A 23,578-nucleotide genomic window follows, 5' to 3' on the forward strand; every position below is an offset into this window, starting at 1 on the left:
ACGACAGAAATGTAATAATCACATTATTTCAAAACATAAGCAATTTAATAAAGAATATCCCTATTACAGTATCTTTTTTAATACCAAAAAGCTATTTATGTGAAACCTGTGTATAAAGGCCACTCAAGGGAGACAAGAAAAGCAAGCCTTTTATAGGCATGTTATCGTTATGTATAGACTGGCGTTTTTTAAATTTTTTATACAGGTGAAGCATGATAGACGATGAAGCTGTCTACCATCATGTAAAATACTCGCTAAATGTTTTAAGATGTCTTTTTATATGGAGGTATAATAACGAATACATTTAGAGGCTCAAAAACAATTCAGATTGGTGTCCTAAAATTTATAGCACCATATTATTTGGAACCCAATATACAAACACGATATGACGGAAGATGATAAGATAACAGGTCATAAACATTAAAAACGGATATCAAATCAACAAAATACAAAAATAGAAGCAGATTTCACAACATGGCAGTATAAAAGACATTCAAATACGGTATGCATATATCTACAAATGATGTTGATGAAAATACCCAAAAAATAAGCATATCATAAATACTAAAAAAATGTAAAACAATATGATTATGCAATAGTAAGGCAACGCCGTAATATAAAATTTATGAAAATGACCCTGTGCTTCCAATATACATGTACAGGAGTTAACATTAATACTAGAATAACAGCAATCAAAGCAATACATGAAAGCCGTCGGCCGTCTGGTTGCTTACAAGCATTTATGCTTTCTTAGCAGTCAGGTTAAATAACCATCACATCACAAACAACTATAAGATGGCACTGACATGCGACCTTAGAACATGAGAGAAAACAGGCTAAACTGGTAAAATATCAAATTAATAACATAATTGAACATGAATATCACAATCTACAGATTTACATCACTTGTTTTGACCAGTGGAGAACGGATTAGAAATAACAATACTCGATGATTATTTATGTCTACAATATATTGTTTATTCATCTTTATTCAAGAAAATGCATATAACATAATGATAAAGATGTTACATAAACCCAGGTCAGAGATTTGAATTACATTTGATGCATCTCATGCAGGGTAAAACAATTACAATACCAGAACGGAAAGAAAACAGTATAACAGAAAAGAAAACATTATATATATATATATATACATTGCTGAAAGACTTGTTTATTGCACTATAGATATCTTGTATAGATATTTCACACATCACAAATATTTAATTTCATTCTCTTTCTGTAACATAATGATATGCGTCAACCTACTTCAATCGCTTACAGATAAAGTTGGGTTCTTATCATAAGATTGAATAGTCAACGGAATTGACTGCAAGTGATTAGAAAAGTAATGTTGCATAAAACTGTGTATTGTGAGGTTATGGGGTCATCATTTCAATAAGTACATGTTTGACTTAGTCTTGCTTGAAAGCCACATAGAATGATCTCAGATATGACTACCCAAACATTTGGTATGAAATTAGGTCCAGATATTACAGAAATTAATTGTCATATATCCACTACGAAAACATTTACTGAGCCATGTTTTCAGGGTATATTTCTTTTTGTGGTATTCTTCCACACCAACAAAAGAAGAATGAAGACGACTCAGAATTTATTTTTGGCCTCTCCCAGAGCTTAACCTATGAACATGATAAAATGGCACACGTCAAAGAATAAATTTGAAAGCCATCAAGAAAGTGGGGTCTGACGACTTGTCTTCTTCTAATCTTTCTCGATCTTGAACGTCCATCCAGAACATCATCCTCAGAAACATGGCTCATTGTTTGTCCTCTCTTGTTCAATCATCTTCATCTGTAGATCAAGGAGGTGAAGTCTCTCGGTTTGTCTTTCTCTTCCTCTTCCTTGGACGTACATCCAGACTGTCATCCGCGGAACCCTGGCTATATTTACGTATGGAAAAAAATAATTAATCAACACGTTATTAGACGAACCAAAAGTAAGGGGTAAAAATAAAATTAGGCAAGGTTTGTTCGGCGTTAACCCTTACTGTACTGAGCACCTCCTTGACTGGGGGGGAGGGGGTGGGGGATGGGAGGCCCCCCCCCCCCCCCATGATCTCGGCAGTCAAATGTCTGATTAACATTAAATTTCCATCCTTGTAGATATTCACATAAGGAACAAGATGGTATAATTAGTTTTTTCCCAAAATGCAAATTTTTGTAGTTATAGCCTAATTAACTATGCAAAATGCTATTTTTATGCATTTTACAAAAAAACTCTACACATATGTCTCTAGACTTGTGAAGAATCTTGAAAATGTATTGAATAAATGTTTCGTTCATTTCAAATTTATGAAGTTTTATTATTTTTATGTTTAAAAATGCATAGGTTAATTTGCATCAATTTTGAATACGCAAATTACGCATTCATGAATGTCAAAACTGCAAAAATATATACAGGGACAAAAATTGTCAGACTCCACTTTTTGAATGTTGAAACTCATTATTCACATGTAACTTCTTTTCTTACACAAAATATTTATTTTAGTGATTTTTTTGTTTTTGTTGAAAGTAGTTTAGCACTGTGAGCAAAGCCTAAAACAGTAATTTCAGCCACTTTCTCACTGCAGAATAATATTCCTCCACTACCCATCTGCATATCACTGCTCATATCTGAATAAAAAATTTGAAATTCATTATTTTGTTTTCTGATGTATTGTTTTTTTAATTTTTTTATTATATGTATAGTTTTATTTCTAATGTATTCTTTTGTTCTGGAATACATAAAGTCACTTTGAGATTTAACATATCAAAGCAATTTGATATCAATTCATATCTCCCACTTACAACGAAATACATCTAAATCTGTATTCACATTTCTGCTTGTATGTGAACCTATGCAATTATAGCACTTTTTGATGACATGCGCATTCTAATTGTTATTAACACCTTAAAGGTATAACTGATTTCAACAAAAATATTATGATAATGTGCGAAAGACTGAGGGAAAAAATTAATGAAACAACAGTTCATGTTGCACCAGTTAGAAGCTTTGCATAATTACTTTATATACTTCGCTAAATCTCCAACCTCTGCATCCTGTAAGATTTCCTCAAGCTTGGCCATATTACCACCAGTCCTTGTCTTCCACTTTGCCAAGCAATCCCTCGTAGCTCCCTCGCAATCTTCTTTGAATTTGCCTAGGATGTTGATAGCTTCATCGTATCCAATGTCAATATGTCTGCATAGCGTTATGTAATTCTTACGAGGCACGTGTTTTGATAGTGTATCAAGTATTCTCTCTGACTCTAGATCAATCCTGAGGAATGAAAGAACAATTAATACAATATATGCAACCTGATGGTGTCACTTTATATTTATAGGGGCCCCCTTTCATTAATGGGGATGTGAAACCTGATAAGTTTGTTTTGAAAGCAGAATTTTTGTGTGGGTTAATTGTCGTTGGGGGGGGGGGGGGGTATACTTGTCCGACTGATAATTGGCTGGGGGGGGGGTAATTGTCCAGGGGTTTTTGTCCTAGAACCCACACAAAGTAGCCTACTTTCATGAACACAGGTACATATTCATTCACATGTTTGCTAACATCATTTGGATGTTTTTACCTAGGACTCATGCATACCGACTGTACAAAAGTTATATCTGAACCTCTTTATAAAATAAAAGTTGGTGTGGTGCCCTGTATCATGCATACACAAAGTCAAGATGAAGTGTTACCAGTGGGACACTGTCTTACTCTAACAGTACTATAGTAACTAGCCTTCATACCTTGATTGCTTCTCTGGAATTTCAGAATCATCCTGTGGAGCTCTTGACTGAGTAGAAGGAGCTTTCCTCTTGCAAGGCCTGCTCTGACTTCTGCTACCTTCTGATTCCAGATCAGTCCTGAGGAGTAAAAGAATGATTAATACAACCCTTGCAACCTAATGGGGTCACTTTACTTTTATGGGTCTAAGAGTGGAGCGCCATGCACGCGTGTCAAGTTTGAAATACATAAGTGCTACACTAAAATCCACTATTATTAGGTGGTCTGTCTTACCGTACAAATGATACTGGAATGAAAGAAAAATCACTGCAGAATAACGGATCCTGTACAAGATTATGATGTTGATTCCACAGGATAAAAATACTGTTGTTGGCAATGGAACAGCTGATCGCGGCGAAGGTGAAAGTCTACTTCCGTACTAGAATTATGTCTCGGCATGCTCTGCGATGAAACAACCGCAAAGGCACGTATTACAAGAAAAAGTAATGCAGATTAGAAAATCCAATAGAAGCAACAACAAAACAAAACAAAAAGAGTACATGTAGTGTTGAACACTTGGACATAGATTGGTTAATACATACGGTGATAGCCTTGACACCAATGGTGTTTGTGCACCGGCATGCATTGAAAAGCATGTTGCTGCTGCTGTTCTTGCTGTTGTTCTTGTTGTATCTTTATTTAAAAGAAAGAGAAAATATGAAAAGATAGAAGATTGTAAATTCATAAAAAGCCAAGTCAATTATGGGTTATGTCATGAAAGCACAATTTTTTAATCAGATTTAGTCCAGATTCAATGACATGACATAATAATACTTCTGCAAGGCACCTAGAGACATTGAATATGTATATATACCCATACTATTATTCTTACTTTTATTAATTTTAGTACACAATATAGGAAAAGAAATATATCTGCTGATATTCATTGGTTATTGTTTTTAAGATAATTTTGGGTTCCATATTATATTTCTCTGTACTAAATAGGGTAGGGGAAACCCAGGTACGGGTTGACGCCTGCACATCCCAATCAGTTAACCAGGGAAGCGAGATCCCAGGCATGAGTATTAATATTAATAATAATAATGACAACATTCACAACAACAAAAATGATCACAACAAACAACAATGACAATATACAGTAGGCTTACGATTGCACCATGTGAGAATGGGGGGGGGGGGGGGATTGGGGAGTCCTGAAAAGGACTGTCGGTAATCTCTCTTTCTTGAGTGTGTGTGTAGTCCTAAAAAGGACTGTTGGTATTAATCAAGCAAAAACAACACATCATTTTTCTTGCCTTATTTGTAATCGTTCACCTAACTTTCACCTAAAATGATTTTACATACTTATAAGCACTACTGACAATAATGATGATAATAATGTTGATACACAAAGAACTACACAGAGCATATACGTACCACCATATGGCAAGATAAATTGAATCAAAGTAGGGTCAGAGACAGACCCTCTTTGATTCAAGGTGAATTTGAGAATTTCTGGGCTTGCCCCTGACTCAAGTGGCTTCAGTTCAAAGGAGAATTGTTTCCTGCCAACGAGGTTGATATCCTTTCTACCTAGTGTCTATTTTAAAAGAAAAAGGAATTCAAGGAAATTAGTTCATTTACAAATTCATTTCCATTAAAAAACAACTTATAATGTATAACATGTAGCTAAAACTACATCACGCCTGTGAATAAAAACGATCATTCTCAAATTGTGTATAAATCACTTAATCACAGGCCTGCATAATCATACATGGACAAACGGGAATTAAAAAATAAAAATAACAAGGTGCAGAGAGAAAGATAGAGAGGGACAACAGGGCAATTAAAGTGCCCTGTCTGCTGGTTCCTCTTGAATCAAATTTTCTTAGTTCTGTGATTTAAAGGATGCAAAGTTATTGTGAATTACACACTTTTATGAAGAAAAAAAAATTGAAATCACGGATGATAAGAATTAAGCAGAAATGTAATGAAGATACTTGAAATACACTGGACATAACAAAATATATGAGAGTAGAGTTTTCGCCCAGTGTAGCTGTGCACAGACTGTATTCTACTATTAAATTTCATAATGTTCTCTAGATACCGGAATACCATTTTTTTTAAAACCATTTATAATCATCAAAAAGGAAGACCCTCCCTTTTTTTAAACAAAGAACAAAACAGACTTAACAGAAAGGATGTGGGTGCATTTGAGGTGTGTGCATGGGCATGTAATATTGAATGGAAAAAAAAAAAATTATGAACAAAAATGTGTGTAGGAGCACATGTGTGCTGGTGCTGGTGCCTGTGTGTGTAAGTGTCTTTGTTAAGGGTGTGGGGGGGGGGGGGGGGGGGGGGTAGAAATGGCAATACATGAAATCAGATCCTTACAATTCATTTATTTATCCACACCTCTAGCTTTAAAATACAGATCATACCTGCTCTTCAATTTTCTTTTCATTTTTCTTTGGGCCTTCGAACAACTTGATATCGATATCTCCATGCTTCCATTCTACGAACATTGGCTGGGACGGAAAGATCATTTTGACCCCTGTCATTTCTTTTTCTATTTTCTGTTGGAGGAAAAAACAAATTATATAAGGTCTAGAAGATCTCTTGATCTCTCTCTACAGTTAAACAATAACATATTCATACCCTTACCAATATATGGAGTTGTTTAAGTATGTGGAAAATTGATTTGTTGTCTCTATACATGTGTTTATATTATGTAGACAGATGTATACAAAAATATATTATTTTTTATTTTATTTTATATAAATTTCAGTGGCGAATTCAGGGGACAAATTGAGTACCGGTAAATAGAGAAAATATGTCCTTATTTGTGCCCCTAGTCACTAATTAAGACTACAAAAAGCTGCTCAAAATGTGTTGACTTTAGTTTCTTTCTTTTCTGGAAATTTGAGGAAAAAAATTATTATCTCATTCTTAATTTTCTTGTTTAATTATCTTTTTTGCCTTTAAAATTCTTGTAGAATATCTGCCAACAAATGTAACCCGGCCGTCCAAAAATTACCCACTGGCACCCCAACGCCCTAATCTCTGTCTCACCTCAAAAAACCCTGAGAGATCGTCATAGATGCAGAGATAAACAAAGTGGGTGAACTCTTTCCAGACAGGTGGTCGTACATATGGCAAGCAGTTGACCCTCTTTCCAACAAAGTACCAATTGTATACAGCCACAATCCACCAATCGCAAAAATGATCTACGTAGAGATCCAAGTCTTTTGCTCTGACAGTGCAACGCGGGTAACGGCTGGTGGATGCAGGAATTCTTACAAAAGATTCTGAGTCTACAAAGACAAGATTTATAACAGAAATATTTGGTCTACATTAAATTGCACATTACATGTATTACATTTGCAAAATTATTATTGAATCTATGAAAAGAAGATATATAAATATATATAATCCGGCAAGTTATTGAGAGACAGCATATTAATATCTCTGCATCATCTTTCACAATAAAAAACAAACCAAGGTCATCAGCCCATTCCTCTTTCTTTTCTTCCACCTATTCTATCCCCTTATTTTTAGCCAGGGAGGGTGTCATGTGGCCCAGGTGCCCCCCATCGGATCAACCACTGGTCCATATATCAGTTATCATGAAGCTTACGGAATTAAATCAAATTAAATATGAAAGGAAGCTGAAAGTGATGTGTATTATCATATTTTTTTAGGTTTAACGATACTTTTACTTATATTCATTGGTATATTTCTATGTCAAAATATGGTGTTGTTAGATGTAGTGCTGTAGCCGAATTGCCGAACCGAACATGGCACTTCCGAAGCAAACCAAGCCGAGCCGAGCCGAACGCAAAGGCCTGGTTCAAATGTTGGGCAGAAAAATATAACTGTTTTCGCAAGCTAATTAACTTGTCATTTTGTACCTAATTTTCATTTCATGATTGCTCATTCTATATTTGCTTTTTTCCCCCATTCAAGTTTCCTTCTTTGTGATTTATGCCACTTCACTGACACCATTTAAATCCCAAATCCTGACCTGTGCAACGTCATGATCGCAAGCTATAAACGTGAACGCACGTGCCTACTAGGCGCTGATCAAAACAAGTTTGGCTCAAACCCATTCAATACAAAAATGAATATGTTAATTGTTAAGATATCGGACATATTTTACAATATAAATAATGAAATAAATATATATTATAGTATTTTAATTTATTTATTCTGCAAAAATATGATTTTTAAAATAAAAAATAAACATTTATAAGAACAGTAATGGAACAAGCCTGGGCTACTATCTCTGTGTATACACCAATTTATGGTTACAACAGTGCACATGCGCAGACATGGGCGCCATTTTAACTTATGGGTAAACCACTGACCTCTAGAGGTCAGTGGTTTACGCGTAAATTAAGACGGCGCGCATGCAAATATGATGTGAGCGCACAGCGCAGGCAGTGACGCAACAGTACATGCGCATCTGAAGACATTGATGACGTCACTGCCTGCGCTGTGCGCTCACATCATATTTGCATGGGCGCTATGAAATGTCCGAATATCTGTTTGGACTTGGAGGAAAATTTGTCAGTCATCTTTAGTATTAAAAACAACATTGTTACTATTATTTGTGACAAGTTCACAAGCACTTCAACTGCGTCTCGTAATAAGATAAAGGTCTTCCCAGCTAGCATGGGTACCCGGTAGGCAAAAATTATATTACCGAACCACGAACCTAAGTTTGGGTAAAAAATTGCTGAACTCTGCCGAACCGAATCAAATCTGAATATGGCGACGGACTTACAGCACCAGTTAGTTGAAAAAGAAAATTCAGCTGCAGTGAAGGTTGTGGATCATTTATGGCTTGCGGTTCACTAATTTCCTTTGTCAAGACACTAATCTGCATATACCACTTCATCCAGGTGATGTATATGAGTACCTGGTAGGCAAAAAGACCTTGATTGCCAGAACGCTTTATCAGAGTAGCTTGGTTAATCCCACTAAGAATCATTAGCATTAAGCACAATATAAACATTTATTCTATTATTTTCAAATCCCCCTAACCTTTGTTACGCGTGTAGAAGACGATTTCTGCACGTCTTGGATTAGAGAAATGTGCATTATGGTCCAATGTGACCTTGATAGGCTCGCTAAGCTTAGCTCCAGATGGCGAGAATCTGATGCCACATGATATTACTGCTTCATCATCTTGGAGGTTAAGATCTTGAGGAATGTCTGTCAGAAAATCCCAGTGGACTTGGTTGCCATCTAAAATATAGAGGTTAAAGATAAAGACTAGCTATGGTCATGCGTTTGCATTGTGAAAGATACGTTGTATTGGTGTGTACTGCTAGGTTTTGGAATCATCAAAATGATAAGAAATTTGGTCAGTCTTGGTAACGTTACAAGCACTGTACACAGAAAGATGTATATGGGACTACCCCCACACGTGCGTTATATCTATCAGGTCCAAATAGATATAATAAATTACCAAATATATCAATTAGTAGGCGGTTTCTTTGCAAAATTTGTATGATCACGTACCTATTAGTCAAACCATATTCTTTCACATGATTGGTAATAGGAGCTTCCATTTCATTTTTGAGAGGGGGGCGTTTCCAAAACTGGTGTTTACCTTTAATAGGATGTACAATTTGTTACCTTTTCTCAAATGTAAAAGATTGCATAAACTATTTCTAGATTTGTACGATGATCACCACCACTATCACCACCGCATCACACTAGTATCGCCATCATCATCATCCTTAGATCATACGCACCCATGTGCGCATGCAGACAAAAATGAGGGAGCGGTTAGTGCGTGACTTTGTGTGGGCATATATTCCTGCTACATGTTAAAACAAAATGACAGAATTCCAGGCAGCTGCAGACATGCATTATCTATTCTGCAGCTTGGCAAATTGCTAGCATGCAAGTCGGCTCAGTTTTAAACAAAAAGTTTTCTATGCCCTCTCAGACTTTTCATCTGAGACTTTTGTCGTGAATTTGCACTTACCGTCTGTTGTGTCAAGGCGCAGCCTTCTTGATTCTTGGCTGTTAATAAAACATACCGGTTCACATCATCATTAAATTTTAGTCCCTCATCATCATTTTGATTCTTGTGTTAACAACATAACATTGGCCACAAAGATGTTGAGTAGCAATTATTATTATCATCATTTTTATTGTTCATTATCATTATCATAAGTGATTATTAGCATTAATATCAGTTATGATATTATCATTAATAGTAGTATTATTAGTATTGTTATTATTCTTTTCATCTATATCATTATTATCATTAATCCACAATTATTATAGTGGAGTAAAAAATAACCTTCCATTTTACATAAAATTACAAAAGATTTTTTTTACCAAATGTGCCCCCTTTTTTCACACAAAGTAGCCTACTTTCATGACCACAGGTACATACTCATTCAAATGTTTACTAATGCCTATAGGCAGGGCTGTCAACTTTGGGAACTGCTTCGAGGGAGATTGTATGCAATTTTTGTTTGGCTCAACAGGGAGGGGGGGGGGGGGGGGGGGGTGTTGAGTAAGAAAAAAAAAAAACGTTGAGCAAAAAAACACATACAAGTACGCTGGTTCATTTTACACGTTTGGCGGGAGGTTTTTTCATAAACCGGGAGATTGAGGAAGGGCGTGGTGGCGGGATCGAGTCTCCCGCTACGAGCTGGTGGGACGGCGGGAAATGAGCATGGTGGCATGAGACTCCCTCCAAATGCGGGAGGGTTGACAGCCCTGCTATAGGTCACAGTTAATCTGGACGTCAGGCGATGTATGAATCTTTAGGCATCGTGTGAAGTGTCGAGGTTGAGGCGCAGTCGGGGTGACACGACATTTGCTCCTGCGACAATTGCTCCGGGCTTTATTTCGTCTAAGATGTAGGGTTAGGGTTAGGGTTTCAATAGGGTTTTATGCTAGGTTTAGGGTTAGGTTTAGGGTAGGGTATAGTGTTGAATCCAGGGTTGAAGTTAGCCATTCGATTAGTGTATGAAATTTACAGCGGAGCAATTGTCGCCGGAGCAAATGTCATGGAATCGCAGTCGGGCAACAGATTAGACATGAAAGGGGGCCCATCGGGTAATCCCAAGATAAGCGGCAGGCAATCAGCAGACATGTTGTCAATTTTTTGAGTAAACATAGAATGGTGTATGGCCGACAACCTTCTGATGTCCCGCCGATTACTTTGTGGTGACCGGTGGAACGTCGGCTGATATGTACACATCGGGCGGACATCAGTCGGACATGGGCGTTAACGTCTGTGCCCCCAGTTTGTGCAACTTTCGTAAGTACAGCTTAGAATATTATTCCAGTCACACAAGCGTGTACCGCAGAGGCAGCGTTCCAGGGGGGGAGGCATAGTGCCCTCCCCCCCCCCCAAAACATGCTTTTCTATATATAGGAAAAGTGCCTCTTTGTCTCTTCCCCTTCAGATAAGTGCTCCTTTTCATCTTTGATAAGTGCCCCTTTTATTTTGTCACATGCCCTTTTTCTTTCTAATAAGAGCCCTTTTCTCTTCTCATAAATGCCCCCCTTTTCACCTCTGATAAGTACCCTTTTAAAATCTGAGAGGTGCCCCTTTTCCCACGAGAGACGCCTCTTTTCCTTGGACGCAGGGGAGAAAGGTTCCCGGGTAAAGAGGAAGAGCTTCAATCTTGAATCTTACGAAAACTCTTAGTCTTGTCCAAGCACCATTTAAATGCACCAGACTTAGTCCTCCTTGACCAAGGTGAAGTTAAAGAGAGGGTTGAGAAAAACCGCACCGGCTCGGAGGTAACTGACTGGTTCTTTTTTAAAAAGGAGGGCCCGGGTATAAGTCTAATGCCCCGTCTCGGACACTAGGTCCGGCCTCAGCGAGAGAGGAATAGGATATTCGTCCAAAAGAGACAGAAGTCAGAAATCTCCGATTTAAAAACCACCGGTAGCAGAAAACCCGCCGGGGAGCTCGTCGCCTCAAAACAGCAGTGACGGACTCTGATTACCCTCAGAGTAAGCTGGGGAAATGTGTCGAGATATATTTTCTCCAGAGAAACCTGCGTAACAGTCCTCAAGGTCTAGTCAGCCATAGGGCTTAGCTCCAGTGAGAACCAATCACAGATGCCGAAGCCAACTGTGAGATAGGATTTCAGGGTCCCAGAGGGGGAGGGCGAGTCCCACTCCAGCTACCCACCCCTCCCTTGGAGTAGCAAGGGTAGTGGGAGAAGGGAGCCTAGCCACCACCAATTGGTAAAAGGCTAGCCACAGCACAAAGCCTCTCAGAGGCTGAGGTTGGCAAGACGGTCCACGAAACTATATCGGGTACCAGATTACACCAGACTGGAGGCTGGATGTCAGAAGGATTGTGCTTCTTACCTGATGACAAGGGGGAGTATGACCAGGTCCGCCCCGCTCCACTGCGCCAGAGGCTGAAAAAGCTTGACAATGTAAACTTTTGTGAGACCGAAACCCTTGGGTTTCACAGACGTGGATTGAACAACGTCGTTAGTGAACCGGGTTCCCTCCCAAACATGAAAATATGGGTCGTTGCATTGCGGCAAAGCCGTAAGACACAGAGCTTGGCCTAAAAGGGGAGCTTAGTGTGACGACTTTTACCTGACTGGCTGTCCCCGTGGGCGTCGCACCGTAATACCCGCTGGTGTCGGGTGAGAGATGTCTCAAGCCTTAACTTGTGACGCCCTTTCTCGCCCCTGATCCTGTCCAACCAAGCTCACTTACCAGTGAGCTGGTCATGGCAACCGCAACCGTAACTAGAGGGGGAGATCTCTGGAGAAGTAAAATCCCCTTAGTCATAAGATACCTGTCACCGGACTGGCAAACCTCCGTCAGGTGTATTCCCGTGGAGGGAGCCCCTTGTCTGAAGAGAAGGGAAGCAAGAGCCGCATTCGGCTGAGCCAGCGCGAAGGTCTCAGGCAGGTACTTCTCCAGGAGAGTATGCGCATCGGCTGCCCAACCACAAGGGTCTTGGGGGCCACGCTGGCAAGTGACTCGAAAACAGAGTAACCATTCTGATCCTCGAAATCAGCTACGTGTGGAACCTGGCCTCAAGGGGTATGGTGCAACCACGAGGTGGCAGTCTCTTTGCCGGGAGGGGCGCCAAGTGCTGCCTGGATAGGAGGGGCAGCTCTGAGCTGCCGGGATTGAGCATAACCGGGTTCCAAACCAGTATGAGAAACCGGATCCGGAAAGATCAGGTACAAACCCGGATTGAACCTTAAGGTCGGGTCAGGTCCAAACTCAGCGAACCCGGAACGGGTTGAACCGGACCGGAGCTCGGGTCAACCGAGTCCAAGGACCGGACATCGCATCCAAGGAAGGTTCGTACCACACCCAATCGCTCTCCTCAGCAAAGAGCTTCAGGTATTCGAGAGGCTCAGCTTGATTGACCGCCGCAGGGAAGGGGTTGGCGTCTGAAAAGAGGCCTTACACTTCTTCCCAGTCTTAGTCTAATGTGTGCTCAAGGCAGACTTCGACTCGACTACCTGCAGGTGGGGTTTGCCGACAGAGACGTCGGCACCTTGGCCTTACGTACTCGACGGGCCCGTGCTCAGCAGGGCGGTCGGATGCTCATGCGGGGGATTAGGTTGGTAAACTGACAACCCCAGAGTTGAAATGTTGAGCCAGGCGGGCGCCGAGGCAGCAAATAACCATGAACGGGGCTCGAGTGATTGCGGTCGGAAATTTGATGACACTCTTGCTCATGTACCATGCAGGTTCATTTTTACCAGAACACAGCCTTCTCTTTAAAATATGTTATAGATTGGTTACATACTGTGATAGCATTGACACCCCTGCTACTTGTGAACCGGCATGCGTGGGAGGGAATGTTGCTGCTGCTTCTACAGCTGCTGCTGTTGTTGTTGCTCGTAAATCTTTAGTTCAAAGAAAGGAAAAAGATAAAAAGATAGAAGATTCATATAATTCATATAAAGCCAATTCCATTATGGTTTATGTCAGGAGAGCACAGTATATTATGCTGGTCTTAAAGTCCAGATGCAATGATATGGGTAATAATATTTCTGTAAAGTGCAATTTATTATTCTTACTATTATAAATTGAAGTACAAAATATAAGACAAGAAATGTATCGACTGATATTTATTGCTTATTGCTTTTAATATACTATGTGTGTCAGTGGCGGATCCAGGCCCCCCCCCCCCCGGGAAACAAAAACGTGATTTTTACCTTATTTGGGCGTTCAAGGGGGTGCAAATTTTCGAGGCCCCCCCCCCAAAAAAAAAATGTGCTCACTACCCCCCCCCCCCCCCCCCCCCCCCCCAGCGAATTTTCGACCGGCGCGATTTTCAAATTTTTGGGAGCAATAAAAATGGGCCCCCTCCCCTAAGAAATCCTGGATCCGCGCCTGATGTGTGTACCATATCACATTTCTCCAAAGCAAATATGTTGGGAAACCCAGGTACGGGTTGCGCCACCTGCACATCCCAATCAGTTATACAGGGAATCGAGATCCCAGATATGATTAATTATAATAATATTGATGATGATAACAATAATGATGACGATAATGATGATGATAATGATAGTGATTATGATATACGAAGAATTACAGAGCACATACTTGCCATTATACTTACCCCCCCCCCCCCCCCCCTCCCCAATGAAATCCTCAGAATATAATCAGCATTTTGAAGTGAATATTGACCAAGAGTCATCGGAAGAATTATTTACTATAATTTGTACCAAGTACTTTTGTTTCAGTAAATGAATTATTTATCCGCCTTAAAACTAGAAGAAGAAAACAATTTTTGATTTTTGACTATACAAAGCTAGGTAGATAGGGTACCTTTGGGTTTCAAAGTTCATAATTTCTTTTTCCCCCACATTGTATTTGGAAAATCAGTTAAGCCTGTTAGTCTTTGGAGAAGTAAACAGTGGTATAATATGATAAGTTTTAAACAAATTAAAATAAATAAATGTTGTTTGTATTGGGAAGATGTCTTGCAGAAGGACGTTAAATGGTCCTCTGTTTTTAATAGGAATTTGATTGGGATTAAAGAATTTCGTCTACATGGATTTACTTTCAAGCTTTTATATATGCTACCAGTTCATAAAATTCTGTTCAAGTGGGGTCTCTCATACGATGACCTTTGTTTAAAATGCAAAAAAGACTGAAGATGTGCTTCATGCTCTCATTTCATGTAAGGCAAATGAAACCTTCTTTGAATATTTAAAGGACTTAGTTTTACGTGCTTTCAATCTTAAAATAGAGATAGATATTGTTTTATTACTCAAAATGAATTCGCAAACCGAAATCGATTTGATAATGACGATTGCTTTTTGGTCTATTTATAAAATGATTATTTTAAGTATGCATGGGTATGATTATAGAGATTTGAATTTGATATATTTATTTATGAGAGAAATGACTAACAGAATAGAAATAAACGAACATTTGAAAGTACAAAATATGAAATTTCTTGCGAATTTGCTTAGTTATATTTGAATAAATAATTTGTGTATTATTGACTATTGAATAAACACCTCTAAGAGGCAAAGAGAGAAAAAACAAATTGACCCAAGATTAATAACTTAAATGGAATATGAAAAAATAACAAAAATTGATTTATTAATCCTCACAAACTGACCTAAAATGACCTTTGACCTTGATTTTGTGACCTGGAATTTGAACAAACACTTTTGAAATTATGCTAAAAATTCAAAATATTGATGTTGATACCACAAAAAAGTCTAAGTTTGTTGCATGACCTGAAATGACCTTTGACCTTAACTTCGTGACCTGAAATTCTACTCACATGAATGGGGATACTTGATAACCATTTAGTGTAAGTTTCATTGAATAAGAACTTATACTTTCAAAATTATATTAAAAATTCAAAAACTTAACCTAAGGTTAAGTTTTTGATAATGACGCCACAACATAGTCTAAGTCTATTGACCTGAAATGACCTTTGACCTTAATTTTGTGACCTGAAATTCTACTCACATGATTGGGAATACTTGATGACCCTTTAGTCCAAGTTTCATTAAATGACAACTTATACTTTCAAAATTATACTAAAGTTCAAGGTTAAGTTTTTGAGTGTTGACGTCGTCGCCGCAGCCACCGGAAAACCGGCGCCTATGACGCTTTTTGCCATGCAGGCGAGACAAAAACGGCACACAAACACACACATAAACACAACAACAATAAAAATTATTTAAAAAAAAACAAAAAAAAAACATACTGTCGTATTTACTTCTAAAAAGCATACAAAATACCACCATCATTACCACCACCATAATCATCATCTCTATCCGGCGAGTGTGTTTACTTTGTGTGGGCCGGCATATATTCCTGCTACATGTTAAAACAAAATGACAGAATTCCAGGAGGCTGCAAGCATGCATTATATATTCTGCAGGTTGGTAAATTGCTAGCATGTAAGTCGGCTGATATTTTGAGGGAGAATTAAGAAGTCAATTTTTTTTTGTGTTGCTTTCGAACTAAAAGTTTTCTATTCCCTCTCGGACTCTCCACATCTGACACTTTTGTTGTTTATTTACACTTACCGTCTGTTGTGTCGAGGCGCAGCCATCTTGGGTCTTGGCTGTGAATAAAATATACACATCACCATTAAGTTCTTAGTCCCTTGTTATCATTTTGATTCTTGTGTTAGCAATATAACATTGGTGGTGGAGATGTTGAGTATCAACCTAACCGCTCCTCAACCATTTGGGGAGACCTTCCCGTGCCATGGGAACAATGGTTTGCCAGTTTTTCTAACTACCTTGTTGCGAGCAGTTTGGACAGCTACGATGTAATTGACGCTTGCCGCACAGCGATCCTAGGAGTAGAGAGTCATGTATATTACATGTATATTGATGAAGAGACTTGCTAAAGCACTCACCTTCTCAACAGTAATATACACTAGGGTAAAACGCTAAAATTTCTCCCAAGTTTTTCTAGTAAATGTATAGACACCTTGAGAAATGGTTGTGTAGCTGACAGAAGGATGTTACCATGCGCGAATAACATAAAGCTACATAAAGCTAAACAATTAAGCCTTTAAGGTTTTGATTAAGGTGATAATATATGTGGAAATGGATAGTAAGTATAAGTAGTTTCGTATCAAATAAGCACATACATTACATGTTTTTGTTTAAAGTTACAGTACACAATATGCGAATACACCCGTCTGCCAGCCGCACAAGGGAATATCCTTAAATTTATGTCGACTTTTTAAAATGAAACATTTTTCAGGCTTCTTGTGAAGGACACAATATTTTTTTAATACCAAAATTTTGTATTCCGTTTATACAGTTAAACCTGACCCTCGGGTAAAAACCAAAAATTTAGACCTCGGACTATGTTAATAATAATAATATTCTAGGTTTATATAGTGATTGATACATCTATGATGTGCTTTAAAGAAATGTCATTACTCATGTCATATATCCACATTTTGGCCAGGCACCATTTTACAGTTCCTTTGTTAAACCCGATAATGAACAAAAGCCTAAACACAGTGTCACGTTAAAAGACAGGGTTGGCAAATTCCTTGAAAATGCCCGCAAATACTGGGAAATATCGTGGAAATTAATACTTGTACACATACTACTGAAATTTAAAAATGTGAAATAGCAAACAGCAATCTGGCTAAATTCCATCAATTACCCTTAAAAATGTTTCCTAGTTATTATTTTGAATAACTTCAAGGGTTTCTTAGATTGTTTGGATATTCAATTCATATTTTAAAGACATAAATTCAAGTTATGTTGAATCACCTTCTTATCTTATGTTAGTTACCCACAAGCTGTCAATTTCCTGGCACTACCTACATGTACATATGAGAAAAACATAACCTACAGAATAGTTGCTACATCTAAAATGTTTTAAATCGACATACAATCAAACATAAATTCTGGAAAAGTACAAAAATGGTTAGGCTCCTTTTACAATGGCACCATCCAGACTACAAAATGCTTAATGAAAATTTATAAGCTCAAAAAAACTAAATGGAACTTCGATGGCTCCACCATAGAGCAATTTCACAAACCAAAACAGAAGCAATTTTTCAATTTCAAGTTTAATTGTAATCCATTAACAGCTAGGTTCTCAGAATATCGTGATTACAAGCTATTTTTCATATACATGTATGAACCTTTTATCTTTGTCCTCATGACCCTAAAATCTAATCAGTTCATTGGCATTGCAAGATACATACATGTCTTGAGTTTGATGGTAATCCGTCCATCGGTTCTAATGATGTGATCACAAGCTATTTTTGCATATGTAATGAGCCCCATGGCCTTTGACCTTTAAGCTTGAGACCCCAAAATCTAATCAGTTCATTGGCTCAGCAAGTTACATACATGTCCTGCGTTTAATGGTAATCTTCTTCTTCTTCTGTTGAAGTACAGGCCACCATGTTGTTGGTGTATCTTCATACTTTTTGTGCAGATATATATGTACAGTGATGTGGAAGATCTAATCTATGTGCGGTTAAAAAGAACAGGCGCAATCCTAGCGCAACTGTGTTTTCTGCACCTCAGTCTTTAATCTGTCCATCGGTTTTAATGATGTGATCACAAGCTATTTATGCATAATAATGAGCCTTGTGACCTTTAACCTTTGACCTCGTGGCCCCAAAATCTACTCAATTTATTGGTTCTGCAAGATACATACATGACCTAAGTTTGGCAGGATTAATCCATCAATCGGTTCTTGAGATAACGCGATCACGAGAACAGGACGTACAGACGGACAAACCCAAAATAAATTGCCTCTGGCTACTTCGTAACAGAGGCATACAAATCAAATGCCCATCTTTGATGAAGATACACATTAATATAAAGGAGGAAGGACCTAGCATTGTCAGACTAGGGGGAAGGAGGCACAATGACCCATAAATCCCCCCCCCCCCATCCCAACCCTTGCTCGAAATCCAGTGGTATAAAAAAAAGTACATAAAATGAAATAGTAAACATAGCATTCTGACTAAATTCCATCAAAATTAAACACCCATCTTTGATGAAGATACACATTAATATAAGGAAGAGACCTCTACAGCATTGGCAGACTAGGGGGAAGGAGGCACAATGGCCAATTATAACCCCCCCCCCCCTTTTGAAATCATATTTACTGCACTGACCTTTGCGAACTTATGAGGGTGTGAAGAAATGAGTTCAAGTCATCTTGGGCAACTCCATTGAAAGTGAAGTTTTTCTTCCTGATTTGAGGAAAACAATCCTGTAACATAAAACAGCAACATTGTTTTAAAACTTGTATCGGTTACTAGTAAGTGGATCTATTTCATTCTGGCATATATTTTTTCTTGGGGAATATACACCTAAGAACTACAGTAACATCCCATAAACAAAATGAAAATGGGAAAAATAAAAGAGAAAGTATGGAGAATTACCAAAAGCTAGAGTAAAACAAATTTTGCACAAGAGATTTACACAAATTTCAAAAAAAAAATTGGTTAAATAATATGGCAATTTCAAGAAAACTGTAACATTAATAATATTGGTAGTTTACTGTAGTAGTACTGGTAGTACACTGTGGCAGTAGTAATTGAATAATTAAATTGACATAAGGCTTGGAAGCAAGCGCTGAGTACTCGATTCTTGTGGTTTAACCTTTTTAAATGATCAAATAAAAGAGTGGTGGAGAAGCACCCCACAAAATGAAGGGGGCACTCACAAAACAGGGCAACCTACAGTAAGCAGATAGTTGAAATAGGCCTGCTGCTCATCTATTGTTAGTGTTAATCACTGTGCTCGAAGTTATTGCTATACTGATGTTTACCGCAGAGGACAGTAGAGTGGATTATAGCGGAATGATCCAGATGAACAGTACATATATAAGAACTTCGCAGCAGGCCCATTTCCGATAAAAATGTACCTAGTAACTCCTGAAATATTTCTGTGGCATTTCTTGGACAACTCTTTGTCCAAGTTATGTATCTGTACAATAATTTTAAGTAGTTGTTGTCGCTCTCATTATGCTCTCATAGTTTTTAATGAAATATCTTGGTACGATCACTTGTTTTTGTTCAGGTTTTTTTCAGCATGTAAGACAACTAAAATACTACACATATACCTTCTGTGACGAGTCCAAACTTGCCTTGCAACAGCGATGAGTATCAAAACTTGGGATAACTAAGTAAATATATCAGTCTTTAAAAGAAACACAAGGTATTTATACTAAAAGAAAAGCACTAAACATTGCCATACATGGATGAAAATAACTTCATATGAGATATATTCCGATATTAGTCAAAGGTATTCAGCTGCTACGGTGAAATTTAAGCATAAAATAATGGAAACATTTAGATCTAACAACAGAAGTAGATAATGCAGATGTTTTCCAAGGCTGAAGTGTCATTTTCACAAACAAAAAATAACATATAAAAGTGCTCAGGCCATGTAATTATTACTGCTCTTTGTTTCTATCAAAGACCCTCTCCATGACATTTACATTAGTACACACATACCTGTATGGATGATGCCTTTGCTTTCAATGTAGAGTAGAACTCCTCATTGACATCCATTCGAAGTGTCAGGTCATTCAGTTTTGGCATAGAACAAAGTGCTTCTATTAGATGATGTGATGAGGCTGGTGTGGGACACTGGAAGTCTTCAAACTTCAGCGTCTGGACCTGCATTGTTTGTTAATATACTATAGTTCAGCAGCTAATCTATACATGAGTAATATTCACATTTTTAACAAACACAATTCAATAGTTTATTTTAATTCAATTCTTGTCTTACACTATAGTTTCAATCAGAAGGATGATCACGTAATTTCTGTTTTCTTTCAAATATCCTGTAAGTATCAGAGCTGCCAACCTGTCACTTTCAAAATACATATTATTCAGCTTGAAAAAACATATTTTTTAGGTGACAAAACAAATTTTGCCTGTTTTAACGTTTTTCATTATTTTCCCTATAAAATGCTATTGCAACTATGTTTCTTTGAATAACCATGCTTTCAATCATTAAGAGCTGCCGAGCTGTCAATTGAAGGAGTACAAACAAATTGGTAAAAAAAAAAATTAAGGAAAGAAAAATTGTATTTTCACAAACTAAAACATATATTAAATATATTTAAATGCATCACAGAATTTTAGAAAATCTGAAAATAAAACGCCAAGTCAATGAGTACGAGGGCTGCTGAAATGCTGCTGACCACACGAGGATGTTCTATGCGGAAGTTGCGGCGCCCATTGGTGCTTTATCGGGTCAAATCAAGGCAAGTTTGAGTTTCAATCAACTTTGTACATAAAGTCAATGGACCCATACTTCCAAAGTATGTGGGGGCTTAGCCCAGTTTTAAGAAACAGTTTTGACGCTAGTTCAGAAGTGTATCCAGACTTTGACCCGTAACTCCGACTTGGAGATACCCTACTAAAACATACCGAAAATCGACTACGGTAAACCTTCATAATGGTCATGATTTAAAAGTTGTTATGTTTTTTACCTGTTTCGTGTCAATTTTCTTATCTTTTGTGGAGTATTTGTTCTTAAATCAAAGACTTATAATATACACTTTCTCACGGGATGTTAAGTTAGCGACTGTAATCAAAACAATTTATCCTTACGGATGAATTGCTTTGATTACAGTCGCTAACTCAACACACTCGCGCACCCACACCCCACCGTTGCTATGGTATGCAATTGTATTGTGCAGTGGTTTGCCGTGAATCCCGTGAGAAAGTGTATATTATAAGTCTTTGTTTTTCGGAAAAATACTCCACAAAAGATAAGAAAATTGACACAACACAGGTAAGAAACATAACAACTTTTAAATCATGACCATTATTTGAACAATTGATGAAGATTTTAGTCAATTTTCGGTATGTTTAGTAGGGTATCTTCATGCCGGAGTTAAGGGTCAAAGTCTGGATACACTTCTGAACTAGCGTCAAAGCTGTTTCTTAAAACTGAGCTAAGCCCCCACATACTTTGGAAGTATGGGTCCAATTCTGCATTTTGACAGCAAAATTTGCCTTTTGGGATGGATTTTTGGAAGTGACATCGGGACTTTCTTGTACTACCGGTATAGTTAGTGAGTGACACTGTGTGTAGTGCATTGATATGTCATTTGCATGTGTACTGGATATGAAGATCCATACATGTTCTTTACTGTATGCATAGCTTGGGAAAATGCCCACGTCTTTGAGTGGTGTACATCCCCTGTATTGTGTGCAATGTGTATGCGTGCGCGCTGCAGGAATCGCCAACACAACTATGCATATACGCTCGTTCTCACAGCCAGCCATGTTCGCAAAGCCATACTCGGAACTTTCAAAAAAGTATTTTAGCACAGGAAAATGTAGAAACTAATACGTTAAAAAATGCACTACTTAGGAGCTCTGAAGTATTCTTCAAAAGACTTGAAACCAGTTTACCTAAATTAGTTCTTCTCCACCACTGAATTAAATACACAGAAATCTGCATTTCCTATGAATGTATTGATGGTAATCATAATTATGATTTTATGTGCACAGAACCTTAAGTCAGGAGGTTTGTGGCTATGGTACAGTTTAGGTTAATTCAAGCCTTTATCAAATTCTGCTTTAAAAAAAAAACGCACAACATAATTTCCTTATCAATTAATATTGGAAACCCTTGGATATTGATTATTTATCAAAATAATGTAAATCCTATACTGAATGTGATGCTGCCTGTAAAGAGTATCTTCCCTAGTAGTTTTGTGTGTTGCGAAAATATATTTTTTCCCTATTTTTTTCCTATTTTTTCCCTATTTTCTGGAAATGCAGACTATTTTTTCCCTATTTCCTTCAAGAAAATAGGAAAAAAATAGGGCTATTTTTTTCCTATTTTCAAGCACAAACTATTTTTTCCCTATTTTTTTCACCTATATTTTTTTTCAGACTATTTTTTTCCTATTTCCTATAAAAAAACAGGAAAAAAATAGTCCTATTTTTTTCCTATTTTCAAGTACAAACTATTTTTTCCCTATTTTTTTCACCTATATTTTTTTCAGACTATTTTTTTCCTATTTCCTATAAGAAAACAGGAAAAAAAATAGTCCTATTTTTTTCCTATTTTCAAGCACAAACTATTTTTCGCCCATTTTTTTTACCTTCAACTTTTATGGACTATTTTATTCCTATTTTTTTAAAAGAAAATAGGAAAAAAATAGTTCTATTTTTTCCTATTCTCGAGTACCAAACTATTTTTTCCCTATTTTTTCACCTTCATCTTTTTCAGACTATTTTTTGCCTATTTTCTCAAAAAAAATTGGACTATTTTTTCCCTATTTTTTCATCTTAATCTTTTTCAGACTATTTTTTCCCTATTTTTTCACCTTGATCTTTTTCAGACTTCTTTTTACCTATTTGCGAGTACTATTTTCTTCCTATTTTTTGCACTTAAATTTTTTATGACATGATACAAATTTGTAAACTATTTTTTGTCTATTTTCTAAACTTGCATATTTTCATTGTTTATGACTGGCATCCTATTCAAAAAGCCCGCTTCTCCTGCCATTATCTCTGTTGTTCATTTTGCGACTTATTGGTTGTTTTTAGCTGTGGGGTCACATATTGAATAGTGAGCTCAAAGATGACCATAAATAAACAATGTGTAAAAAGAAAATGTACGAAATTTCAATTTTGTTCCTTTATTAATATTCTTGATTTTATTTACAAACTATAGTAGTGACTAGTGCACTCAAAGATAACCATACATAAACCATGTGTAAAAAGAAAATGTACAAATAGAAATTTCAACCAAAAAGAAATCTCCTTTATTAATAGAAAAAAAAGCATTCGATCGAGATATTCCCGTTCTATGTGTGCGCAAAGTTTCAACGTAGAGGACAGTACGCAAGTACGTAATTTGAAAATTACCCGTTATTT

General features: G+C 37.4%; 2 protein-coding genes across 2 annotated transcripts; both read right to left on the bottom strand.

Annotated features, from left to right (window-relative positions):
* Positions 1 to 1,163: 1,163 nt before the first annotated feature.
* LOC105443874 lies at positions 1,164 to 4,404 on the bottom strand. The gene is made up of 4 exons (XM_030978113.1): positions 4,326 to 4,404; positions 3,747 to 3,863; positions 3,025 to 3,279; positions 1,164 to 1,901 (listed from the first exon to the last, which is right to left on the bottom strand). Exons 1-4 carry the CDS (start codon positions 4,367 to 4,369, stop codon positions 1,820 to 1,822), a joined length of 498 nt encoding a protein of 165 aa, XP_030833973.1. The 5' UTR covers positions 4,370 to 4,404; the 3' UTR covers positions 1,164 to 1,819.
* A 119-nt stretch (positions 4,405 to 4,523) lies between these two features.
* Positions 4,524 to 14,311, bottom strand: LOC105442740. Its single transcript, XM_030978712.1, has 10 exons — positions 14,305 to 14,311; positions 13,495 to 13,598; positions 12,445 to 12,702; positions 12,082 to 12,227; positions 9,722 to 9,759; positions 8,770 to 8,973; positions 6,796 to 7,037; positions 6,165 to 6,299; positions 5,161 to 5,323; positions 4,524 to 4,570 (listed from the first exon to the last, which is right to left on the bottom strand). The coding sequence occupies exons 1-10, from the start codon at positions 14,309 to 14,311 to the stop codon at positions 4,524 to 4,526; spliced, it is 1,344 nt and encodes a 447-aa protein (XP_030834572.1).
* Positions 14,312 to 23,578: the final 9,267 nt, after the last annotated feature.

This window comes from Strongylocentrotus purpuratus, unplaced genomic scaffold, assembly GCF_000002235.5.
Source record: "Strongylocentrotus purpuratus isolate Spur 01 unplaced genomic scaffold, Spur_5.0 spur5_scaffold_1, whole genome shotgun sequence".
Classification (NCBI taxonomy): Eukaryota; Metazoa; Echinodermata; class Echinoidea; order Camarodonta; family Strongylocentrotidae; genus Strongylocentrotus; species Strongylocentrotus purpuratus.